At 48.1% G+C, this 12,506-nt stretch overlaps 1 protein-coding gene across 1 annotated transcript in view; it reads left to right on the plus strand.

Annotated features, from left to right (window-relative positions):
* Positions 1–12,506, plus strand: part of XRRA1 (X-ray radiation resistance associated 1) — a 55,925-nt gene that overhangs the window by 27,048 nt on the left and 16,371 nt on the right. Inside the window, exons 4-8 of the mRNA XM_026651701.1 lie at positions 1,173–1,244; positions 2,252–2,324; positions 6,131–6,228; positions 7,373–7,506; positions 11,423–11,527. Coding sequence (XP_026507486.1) covers positions 1,173–1,244; positions 2,252–2,324; positions 6,131–6,228; positions 7,373–7,506; positions 11,423–11,527 — 482 coding nt within the window. The remainder of the gene's footprint in view (positions 1–1,172; positions 1,245–2,251; positions 2,325–6,130; positions 6,229–7,372; positions 7,507–11,422; positions 11,528–12,506) is intronic.

A 12,506-nucleotide genomic window follows, 5' to 3' on the forward strand; every position in this document is an offset into this window, starting at 1 on the left:
TTTTAATAATCCCGCCTAGGGCACCATAAATCCTAAGGACGGCCCTGCCGGCCTCCGCTCCCATCCCCCCGGCCCCCGCTGCCTCCCCGGGCTCCTTTCCGCGGCCTCGCACCCCGGGCCTTGCCGCTCAACGCGGCGCCCAGGCCGGCGCCGGACGCTGCTTCCGTTGAGGTGTCGAGCGGGAAACGAGGCCGGAAGCCGCCGGCGCCACCCGGGACTCGGGCTCAATGCGCCTGTGCGGGCCGGAGTCTGGCGGGGACGCGCCCCACCCCTCACTGCGCGCGTCCGTCTGTGCGCGCGCGCCTCCCCCAGCCCAGCCCCGGGGGGACCCGCACCCCCAGGCACACCCAGGCCCCGCCAGCAGGGGGCGCTGCTGTGCTGAGGCTGGGGGGAGGGGCACCTCCCGCCCGATCCCGAACCCAGCCCGCACGGCGCCGATCACGCCCCACCCAGCACGTGGTTCCAGCTCCCCGCACAGCGAGCGCCCCTCACGCTGTCAGCTGGGCTCAGGCCGTCAGAGCCGGGCACCCTGCACCTCTGCACGTGTCCTGCTGCAGCGTGCGGCCACACGCCTGGCAGAGCTGGCACTTCAGCTGTGTGTTACCAGGGCCGCCCGGGGGGGTGCAAGTGGGGCAATTTGCCCCAGGCCCCACGGGGCCCCCACGAGAGTTTTCGGCGGGTCTTCGGCGGCAGGTCCTTCAGTGCCACCGAACACACCCGGAGCGAAGACCCCGAGCTTCTTCCGCTTCGGGTCTTCAGCGGTAATTCTGCATCGAGGGCTCCTTCCGCTCCGGGTCTTCGGCGGCAATTCAGCGGCGAGGGCTCCTTCCGCTCCGGGTCTTCAGCGGCAGTTCGGTGGCGGGTCCTTCACTCGCTCCAGGACCCGCCGCCGAAGTGCCCTGAAGACCCAGAGCGGAAGGACCCCCGCCGCCGAAGACCCCAGGTCCCAGAATCCTCTGGGTGGCCCTGTGTGTTACATACTCTGGGGAAGCTCCTCTAGAAGTGAGAGCAGAGTCACTTGTCCCCAAGTCATCATCCAGATAATAAACCCATAGCAGTTGGCAGTCCTGGTCCTGGTTGTTCCTGTGCCTTCGTGTGTCCAGATACCGAACTGTTGAATGTGGAATTGCTTGGCTAGGCTGCAGGGCTAACCCTTTGGTTTGTGTTCCCAGATTAAGCTCCACTGTGTGAAGATCCCTTCAGATCTGTGCTCTGTGGATATAAGCAACAAAAATCTGGTCTCAGTAAGTAAGAGATACTCTCTAAACTAAATGTGGAGAACCACCTCAGATCCTGAGAGATCCACTGTGTTAGCTCGTGAGTGTCCATGCTGCAGGCAAACAATGTGTGAGAATGCAGACACCTACTTCCTCCCTGCAACCAGGCCAGACAACTGTGCACTTGTAGTATAACTCAGTGGTTCTTGACATTTTTGGGGACAGGATCTGCCTGGAAACCTTGATGGCCTGTTGTGACCCAGTAAACAGATTTAGTGCAAAAAAATCTGGTTTATTAAATATTTCTTACCCATTATACATAATATACATGTTCCCATAGTAAGTATTAAATAAGTCCACTGGACATACTGTGGTGGTGGCTCCTGTGGATAGATGGCTGGTGAAAATATTCTTGTGGGGGTGTGGCTGAGTAAAACTGTCAGGCCCCACTCCCCCGTGTGTGGATGGCAGGGTACAGGGGTGTCCCTGTCTGTATCCCAGTCCAGTGCGGACGGGAGGCCTCGGAGAGTCAGGGAGTACACGTACCGTGTTGGAGAGCGAGCGTGCCCTGCACTCACCCTGCAGTAGCGGCTCCTGTCCCATGAGACTGGGATTGGCTCCCCGCTCTGTCCCATTGGCTCTCGCCACTTGGAGATTTTCTGTGTCAGGCTCCTCTGAATAGGGGAGGGAGTCTAAGCCATCTGCCCACCCCAAGAAGACAAGAGGGGAAGGGGAAAGAAGGGGTGAAAAGGTCACCAGTCCTTTTGTGAAGATGGGATGCTGGGGTTAGAGGGGTGAGGGGCCCTGTGAGGGGCTAAAGTGGGGTTCCTGGGTGAGCCATAAGGGACTGGAGCAATTGATCACCCAAGTTAACTCTGCAGTGAAGACAGACCCTCGGAGACTTGCTGCCCATTTTCAGAATGCACAGTAGGAAACAAATACTGGGAAGTGCTACAGCTTAGGAGTTGTGAGAAAAAAAGATCCAGTTATTTCAAAATGGGTACCAACGCTTGCTTTTCTTTCTCTTCTTTCAGGCTAAAGAAGATGACTTTGAGCAGTTTGATTCCGTCGCTTATATCAATGCTACAGAAAACCTACTGACATTAGGTAAGAAGGTATATTGCTGAAATGTAGATCTCTCTCTTAGACAGAGGCACGTAATACAGGGAAGCTAAGCATCTCTGAGCTTATGGCTGGAATCTCACAAATAGGTTTCAAAAAGAAGGCACATGTGGCACCTCTCTGCTGGAGAATTGCCCCCACCATCCAGTAGATTTCCTTGTAGAAGTTCTTATAATAATGCTAATAATGCCTAGCTCTTACATAGTGTTTTTCATCAATAGATCTGAAAGCATTGTAAGAAGGAAGCCAGTATCACTATCCCCATTTTACAGATGGAGAAACTGAGGCACAGACAGGTGAATCGACTTGTTCAAGGACACCCAGCAGGCCAGTGGCAGAACAGGGAATAGAAACCAGGTTTCCTTAGTCCCAGGTGTTGGGAGCAAAGGCCTGACAGACACCTGCTCTGATTTAACAGAAATAGCAGAGTAATCTTGTTTAGTGTTGCACATATGTAAGAAAGATGCAATGTAATCGTGTTTGTGAGGAAAATCAGAAGATGCAAGCAACTACAGCACTAGAAGAAACTGGTCTGAGTGAGCACAGGGCCGCCCGGGGGGGGTGGGGGGAGGGCAAGTGGGGCAATTTGCCCCGGGCCCCGCAGGGGCCCCCACGAGAGTTTTTCAGGGCTCCTGGAGCGGGGTCCTTCACTCGCTCTGGGGGCCCCGGAAAACTCTTGCGGGGCCCGGGCTTCTTCCGCTCCGGGTCTTCAACGGCAGTTCGGTGGCGGGGGGTCCTTCTGCTCCGGGACCCGCCGCCGAAGTGCTGGGTCTTCGGCGGCAAGATCCCAAGCCCCCTGGATCCTCTGGGCGGCCCTGAGTTAGCACAAAACTTGTACTGGCAGGGGTGGAGGATTGATAGGGAAATGAGAGACTAATACATAGGTATAAGAAAATATAACAAAAAGTTATGTATAAGTCAGCCTTACAAAGGGAAGTTGAAGCTGTGAATTGTCTGGTGCTGGAGGCGACAGTGATGAGATCATCCTGATATGCTTTTCCCACTTGTAAGTAACTGATCACTGCTTGCTCACGCTTTGGCTTTATACAGATTTGTTAGACCCACTTGCAGAGTAGGGTATTTCAAGCCAACACAAGCCTAGTGCTGTATGATCAGTTATTAATTTGGAGAAAATAAAAGAAACAAATTTTAGTCGAGAATAAAAAAATTAAGCTAAATGTTTCCTTCAGTGGTTCAAGGATACACGCAGATCAGAGAGGAGGAAACATGTGAAACGGACTTGCATCTTTGAAAAACAGCAAATTATATTGGGCCATCGTGTATTGTAGAGATTGTGTTGAGTTGAGGTGTGGTTTATATTTTCTTTCAAACGTGTTCATCAGTAATATCAAGAATTTCCAGAGTTGTTAAAATTAATTACAACATTTTGGAAGGGATATTAAACCTCATGCTACAAGATTTAAGCTCATGTCTCTGCTCTTGGAGATCAGGATGAGACCTAATGTTGGGAACAGATTGCTCCACATCTGCCTACTATGGGGCTCTTATTCCTTCCTCTGAACCATCTGGCACTGGCCACTGTCCGAGACAGGCTATTGGACTGGATGGGCCTTGGGTCTGATCCATGAGCTGACCATCTTCCATTGTACCTATTTAACCTTTACTAGCTTTACGATAGCATAAGCCTAAGAGAACATTGGGGCATGTAATCCAGCTGGTGGGTCATCTTTACGGGGCGATATCTAGGATAGGCCAGGAAGGATTGAAGTATGGATGGTTGGCCATGCAGAGGAAGACTAAGGCTTGGTCTACACTTGAAAGATATATCAGCATAGCTACCTCAGTCGGGTGTGAAAAAAACCCACCCCTGCCCAGAGTGCTTCTGTTGACATAGCTAATGTAATTTGGGGAGGTGGTGTTCCTGCTTTGACAAAAAAGGAACAACCCTTCTGTGGGTGCAGGCTGCTTCAGTGCTATGGGGCAATGTTGGCATAGCGATGCCAATCTAGCTATGTGGATATAGTCTCTGCATTGTAGACATACCCTTAAATGTGACCAAACTGTGGGAAACTGACAACAGTCATGGTCAGGCAAAAACATTGAGGGATTGAAGATGTCATCTTATGGGTGGGGTCTGTGAAGGAGCACACTAGGAGAGTTTAAACACCCAGCATGGTAGGAGTTCATGCAGGGTTTTAAAAAAAAAGATGGCAGCTGTAAACTGGATCCTGAAATATATTGGGAGCCACTGGAATGATCTGAGGATGGGATGATGTCATGCTTTCTTATATACATGGGAAGAGAAGAAGCAGTATTCTGTACATTCTGGAGTGTAGGGAGTTGGAGATTTACAGGGAAGGGAGTTGCAGCCATCGAGGTAAGAAGCAACCTTGAGGCATGGATGAAGACTGCAACGAGACAGGTCCATACATGGTCAATGTTGCTGAGGCAATGAGAGCTGCATTTGCAGGCATATTTAGGGATATGCAGGATTGCTCCTGGCACGGCCAGTAGGAGAGGGGATCGAAAGAGAAGCAATGGCTGGCATTATTTTGTTGGAAGTGGACCAATGTTCCCGAACACTTTAGGCCCCAATCCAATCATTGATAGTACCTGGAGGACTGCCTGTGACACTCCATGTGTTGCAGGATTGGAGTCCTAGTTGTGACCCATGTGGAGGCCATCCCAGATTCCCAGGACTCACCATAAAATCAAATTGCAGTCTCAGTTCTTTACTTAACAAAAAAAAGACAATGTTAACCCCCCACCTCTGCACTCCAGTGACTCTCCTAATCCTTGGTGGGACAGATTGTTTTGGGGGCCCAAACTCCCGCTCTTTATTGTTTAAAGGGGCTAGCAGTCAGCTTCCATGTCGGCCAGTGTTTTGTTTCAGCTTGTTTTGCTCAAGACTGGGGAGCGATGCTGAAAATTAACATTGAGCATTTTACAAAAAGGAGCTCTGGATAGCTCAAGGGGTAAGTAATAGGGTATAGAGTCTTTCACTTTGACTGCCGCTCAGGTCAGTAATGACTAAAAGTTGTTACTGTCTGATGGCTGTTCACTGGCCCTTCTATGAAGTGACTTTGATGGCCTCAGTCCAGTTCCTAATGGACATGGTTACACACCATTAAACAGTCAGTAGAATTGGTACTGAGACCAGAGAATGAATGGCAATCGGAGACTGAACTCATAGAGGTGGTCGGCCCCTCCAGGGCAGGCTTGAGGCACGGTGTGACTTTCACTGCCATTACCCATGATGCACCTGATGTTTATATAAACAGGGGACTTTGGTCTCCAGGTTTGTCAAGAGGATTCTCTGTTTGGCGTCTCCTTGTGGTTCCCTCATGTTGTACCTCTTCACCCCATTCCTGTTTGTTCATTTTTTTGTCCCCCATATTCAGTTAAGCCCTAAGTGCTGCCCCATCACTCATCTGAGGGGGTGGGCCTTCTATTGCTGCGTGGGTTCTGCTCACCTCTCAGGATTTAAGGGCCAGTGCTTTTCACCAACACTAAATTCACTTAGGAGAGATTTTCAAGGCAGCATGAGGGAGTTAGCTGTCCATTTTCCATTGCCTTTCAGTGAGAGCTGGACCCCTCACTCTGTTAGGCCCCTTTCTTTTTCTTTTTCTTTTTTTAAAGGCTAGAATTTCAAAACAAAACCATATAAATGATCATTTAGAAATAAAATCTGATTTGTTTTTCTCTCCTAGAAAAACATGGTCCTACTCTCTCCTGCCAGCTGGGTACCTTGGCCGGTTCCACAGCAAGATGTCAATTGTTTTTTCAACGCAATTTTCTCATACGACTTTTTTCTCTTTTTATTCATTTAGAAGCATTTCGTAAGTTTTCTGGGCTAAGGGAACTAGAACTTTCCTTGAATGGACTAAGAAATCTTAAAATCAGCGCTGGAGACTTTCTGCACTTGGAAGTAAGATCAGAGGGAAGGTGGAAACCAAACTCATCTTCTACCCACCCACATTTAGAGTTGTCATAGCAAGGTGTAACATTATTGATATTTGTTATTAACATTATTTAACAGGATATTTAGATTTCATTGTGGATATTGTAAAGGAAACCTGAGCAAAATGGTGAAGATGTGGGCAGAAAATATAATGAGGAATTCAATAAGGAGATTTTTATCTCTTCATCTTGGGCACAGATGTGATTCACATACTCCATTGGTGACAAGAGTGAATGTAACTATAGGCTGGTTGTTACTCAATATTTCACATGGGATACCCATGTTGGAGATTAGTGGGATGAGATGGTGATGCCTTCAGAATTGCTTTGAATTCCCAGGCTGGCTATTTTTGGGCATCTTTCATTCAGAGACTGTGAATAAGGAACATTGAAAATATTTTTCTGATACTTTTATGGGAAAAGGTCATTTTTAGATACAATTTGTCAGTGTTTAACTAAAGCCACACACCTACATTCTTTAGAGCTGTTTTTTTAAACCAAGTATGTTCGTGATTAGAGGAAGGAGCACGGTGTAGTCTTTAGAGCACAGGACTGGGAGCAAGGAGACTAGGTTTTATTCCTGGCCCTGTCAGAGGTATACTGTGTGACCTTGGGCGAGTCAAGTAACCGCTCTGTGCCTCAGTTTCCCAAACCCCCGAGACCTCTTCCATTCGCAGGCCAAGCTAGGCTTATACTTCACACACTCAGAATCGTTTTGAAAGTGCTTTGAGACACTCCAGGGGAAGGTGCATCAGAAGTGCAAGGTATTATAAAAATATTTCTACTAATAGTGACTCGAAAACTCTTCTGTCACAAAATCTTCCTTTTTCAGTCACTTCCCTGACAGTTTCTATTTGCCTGCTCGCACCTGAACTGTTGTCACAGGTATCAATGCTGAGCTCTTCCTGCAAAGGCTGAGCATCCTCCACCCCCACTAAAGTCACTGGAAGTTGAGTGTCACCATCACCTCATAGGATCGGGCCTCACTGAATATTACTTACTTATTATTATTTATTAATATCCCGTATATATAGGAAACCATAAGTAGTTCTAGCAGAGGCCAATGTGTTTGGTTTTTGCTACATTGGGAATTTCTTTTACATTTCCCCTAGATACTGGATCTTTCTTATAACAATTTGTCTCCTGAGGATGTTCGGACATTGGGAGTTTTGTCTCAACTTAAGGTTCTTCACCTAACGGCCAATGGACTTAGATCTCTTCCTTCTGACCTGGCACTCTCAGAGAAGTAAGTCCAGAAAGAGAGAGAATCGTGAAGCAGTATTCATTTGATCTGAATAAAAAGACAGACTCTCACTGTGCATTATCAGTCTTTCTGAAATGTAACCACGGCACTGTTCTGTTTAAAAGACCTGCTACTGTGGGTAAGGTGAGGATCATGTAGCAGGTTACATTAACATGACTGTTGGACGGTTGTTGTCATGGCTGGCAGGCCAAGGATTGAGCTTGTCTTGACAGTGATCACTTCTTACCTTGAAAACTGAAACCTGTTTTTTTTATTTCTGGGTAAAAAAAATCCATCATTGAAAGAGCCTCATGGCTGATGGCAGAGTGAGTGTGACCCCCCCTCCCCCTCCCCGCTCTCCCAGGAAATATGGAGTTGGCCAGCAGGTTAGATTCCAAAAGCACACAGGTTTATCATGGAAAATCCCGCTCGGTCAGATGCCCATGAGACCAAATATTCCCCTCCCCCTACCATGTAGGGTGACCAGATGTCCCAATTTTATAGGGACAGTCTCGATATTCAGGGCTTTTTTAAATATAGGTACCTATTACCCTCCACCCCCTGTCCTGATTTTTCACACTTGCTATCTGGTCACCCTACTCCCATGGGTGATTGGGCAGGACAGAGCCCCCCTTACTAAAGGCTTGCACACAAGGTGCTGAACACTCTGCACACAGTTCAGCAAAGCACTTAAGCATGGGCTTAGCTATAAGCGTGTGATCAGTCCCGTTGACTTCAGCCCCATGGGGACCATGGCACCACCTGTCCCGTGATCAAGGTGGGAGAAGAACCTCCTATCCACCTCAACACCCAAGGGTTGGGGTTTTTTTAACAGCTGCCTCCCCTAGAAATCTAGGCCCTGCTCCCATCCCTCTCCCCTACCACTTCACGCCCAGCTGCTATCTCATATCCCAGAGCAGAGGCAGAGGGCCAATCCGGGAACCTTTGTATTGCAGAATCTTATCTGTGCACTCCAACAGCTCCTCCTGTGTCAGGTTCCTCGGTAACTTAAAGGGGCCCAACCCTCTAAACTGTTGGGTGTCTCCCGGTAAGTTCTGAGCACTTAAACTCACGTTGAGGTCAAAGGTCCTCCACACCTCTTAAGAGGAGCCTGTCAGTTGTATGTCTCTGGTTTGAATCCAGCCCAGGTTGGTAATTACCCCAAGTTGTTATCATCTAGCTGTTTGGTTGCCTGTGAGAGGAAGGCATGGTGGCCTAGTGGATAGAGCACTGGAGTGGGACTTGGGAGACCTTGCTTCTGTTCCCACCTCTGCTGTTGAGTGACCTTGGGGCATGTCAGATCCTCTTTCTGTGCCTCAGTTTCTCCCTCTGTTAAATGGGGATAATGATACTGACCTCCTTTGTAAAGCGCTTTGCGATGTACTGATGGTAAGAGCTAGCTGTTCTTACGTGTGAAATGGATTGGTGATGTCATTCCAGTTTGGAGTGGTCAGAGGAGTCTTCTCCATAACTGGCAATAATTGGCCCCTGTGAACAATTCCCCCCCATCCCTGAGTGCCCCCTTGTGGCTGCAGGGCCGGCTCTGGCTTTTTGGCTGCCCCAAGCAAAACAAAAACAAAAACGGGGCGGCCAGAACGGCAAAGCAAAAAAAAAAAACAAAAACAAAAACCTGCGGCGCGGGTGGGGCGCGGGTGCAGGGGGATTGGCTAGCGGGGGGGAGGGGGAGGGAGCGGGCAGGAGAGAGAGAGAAGGGGGGCGGCCAGGGCTACAGTGGGGCGCTGCCACGCGGCCCCTCCCGCCATGTCGCCTCCTGCCGCCTGCCGGGAGGGCTCCGCTCCGGTCGGCGGGGAGGGAAGGACGCGGGCTGCCCCGCCGGGCTTGCTGCAGGGCACTCCCGTCCTCCGCGCCGCCGCCCCCTACAGGGCGGCCGGAACGGAACAGCAACAAAAAAAAAAAGCGGCCGTGCCGCCCTAGGATTGGGCGGAATGCCACCTCGTTCAATCTGCCGCCCCAAGCACCAGCTTGCTCGGCTGGTGCCTGGAGCCGGCCCTGTGTGGCTGGGCACCCTGATACTGTGATTACCATCCCACTTAACCTCTTGAGCCCCTTCGGACTCTACAACAGGCTCAATAATACCCCTCCTTGGGACTGGTTTGTTACCAAACCATAGTGCAAACAATCTGTGAGAAAACTCCCAAAACATGGACCATTTATCATCCCCAGTCCTTAAATTCCTACAGCATCCGGGACATCAATGTAGCATATACCACACTCTGGCATCTTCTACCACATCCATGTTCTTCTTTGGTCCTCTCCTGTCCTTTTGCCTGGACAGTTACTGCAGCCCTTCCAGATGGAGTGTAGCCCTGTTTTTCCCAGCAGGCCCTTCCCCAGCCTCCCTGCTGGAAGTTCATCCTCACCAGGAAACTACCCATCAGTCCCCCAGTTCCATTAACCTCTCATCTCAGAAAGGCCATCAGCTGGGCCCTTCCACTGCTTCCCTGGCCCTCAGCCCTCTCTGGTTCCAATGTGGAGACATCAGTGGGTAAGCCCCCTTGATACTCCCCTGCCTTCAGCTCTATCTAGCCCTTGGCCTCAACTTGGAAGTCAGCAGGCAACTCCCTCGGCTGCTGCCTTGAGCCTTCTCCAGTTTTGGGACGTCAGCTGGCAAACCACTCACCTATTCGCCCACCTGCCCAGAACCTCCTACAGCCTCCTTCAGGGGCCTTCTCCCTGATCATTTTTGTCTTTTTAAAAGCTAAGACATTTAACAATTTTGTGTTTAAATCTGAATTTATGATAAACTACATAAAGGCCTAAACTTGCTACAATCTATTCATATCATGTAAATAAATGTAACAAACGTACTGAGCACTCCTCATAAACTTTGACTAAAAAGTTAAAGGCTGCTGTTTGATATACCTAATCAGGGGGGAAACTTCTTTAACTTTTTAGGTAAAGCGTTATAAATACGGCACAATATTCTATACTGCTTTAAGTTAAGTATCACAGTCATTTTCAGCCTTTACAAAGGAGCGATCATTGATACTTCTTTTTTCTAAATGTCAGTATTTTCCTCTTTCTGTGTGTATGTGTGTGTGTGTGTGTGTGTGTGTGTATGCAGAAAGTATTTTACCTCGTTACTTTTAGTTTCCAAATTCCATTTAATAGAAATACTTTTGTTTTAATATTTGTAGTCTATTCATTAGTCATTAGTAGATTTCAATAACTGGGAAGTGTGGGAAAAAAATACGATAGTTTTATTCAACTACTAAAATTCAATTAAAATTCAACCTGAAGGCCTAATTGTTAGGGGTACCAAGCACCACCAACTCCCATTGACCTCAGAGGTGTCATGGGAGTTAGGGTGATCAGCTCCTCCCAGGGTCAGGCCTTCAGTCCTTGCTCAGACAGCACTCCCATTGAAGTCAGTGATCCTGACTATGGGAATTTGACTGAGTGTGGCCCTTAGGCCCAATCCTGCTCCTTTGATGCCAATGTCAAAACTCCCATTGTCTTCTATCGGAGCAGGATCTGCTTCTTGAGGACCGTTGCCAATAACATGCTTAGAACCGTCTTTAACATTCGCTAAACCATGCAAGAAATATACTTAACGCCTCTAAATCATGCCAGTAACATGCTTAGAACTACCTATAACATATGTAACCCATGCCGGAAACATGCTTCATGCAGCTAAATACCAGTAACATGCTTAGAACCACCTAATCTTGCCCATAACATACTTAAACGGCTATTAATAATTTATTAACCCTTTATAAATCATATAAAAATGGAGTCTTAATGGAGCCTGTACTTTAAAAAGGTAATGTGTAAAGACCAAGGCTCATGTCTCTAGTTGAACCAGTGGAGATCTGTTTCTTGCACAGCAGTGAAAAATGTGGTTTTGACTTCTCTCCACCTGTTTGATTTATTAATGAGATCCCTTTTGTACTTGCAGTGACAGCCCAAGTTGTTTAAGGTTTCCATCTCTAGAAGTCTTGTTGCTGGATGACAATGATCTTTCTCACCCGAGCGTCTTTGTAAGCCTGGCTAATCTCCGCAGGTAAAGAAACCATCATGCCGCAGATGTTTACGACTTCTTTTGGCACACTGCCCGTCTCTGCTCGCTGCTCTTAGCAACACATTGAAACTTAAAAAAAAAAAGCCTTTGTAACTCATTTAGGGTATTTTCCTTTCCACTTTGTGTAATCTTGGGAACTGTAGGTCAGTGAAAACAGCCGCAAAGTGACAATGTCCCCCTAGCTGCCCTAAAATAAATGGATGGGACATAATTCAGAATCATGCCAAGTGCTTTTGCTCATGTCCCAAGGCTCAGAAATGATGGATTGGAGCAGATTGCTCTTCCCATTTTCCTTCCATGGATTTAACTGCCTCAGATGGGCCCAGGAGGTTATTTCAGCCCAGCTGAGTTACGGAAGCCAGTGTGAAAAGTCTCTTTGATTTATGATCAGCATTAGCTATTCATACAGCTCACTGGTGGTGTGCACTGCATTTTAGAGGCATCTGAGTCGAGGAGATCAGTCGGTGCAGAATCAGGCCCCAAGCCCTCGCCAAGAGGGGGCCACCTGCTACAGTAGAATCGTGGACACACTGGTGTGGTCTTCACACATGCTGTGTGTTATAGAACAATAGGATTTGAGAAGGTTTTTGAAGGGGGAGGGGGCTTGTAGGGGGCATGCAGCGGAGCAGGAGGAAGGAGGAGAGCTGAGTGAAATTTTCCACAGAAACTTTTTTTCGATGAAAAAAGCAGATTTGGGGCACAAATTTGTGTTCATTTTGCCTAACTTTTTTATTTGCTGCAAATTTGAAAACATGTTTTTGGTTCAACCTGAAATAAATTTTTTTCAATTTTTCGGAATTGCGATCAACCTGAAAACTCTCCCAGCTCCAATGAGGAGTGCGTGAACAAGCCAAGAGGAGCTGGCAGGAGAGCATTTTATAATAATACCCTGCACTTCTGTCACACTGAATGATCTGAAAGCCCTTTGCAAACATTCACGAGTCAGACACCACAGCACCCT

The sequence above is a fragment of the Terrapene carolina genome, unplaced genomic scaffold (genome assembly GCF_002925995.2).
Source record: "Terrapene carolina triunguis isolate 2854851 unplaced genomic scaffold, T_m_triunguis-2.0 Scaffold97, whole genome shotgun sequence".
Classification (NCBI taxonomy): Eukaryota; Metazoa; Chordata; order Testudines; family Emydidae; genus Terrapene; species Terrapene triunguis.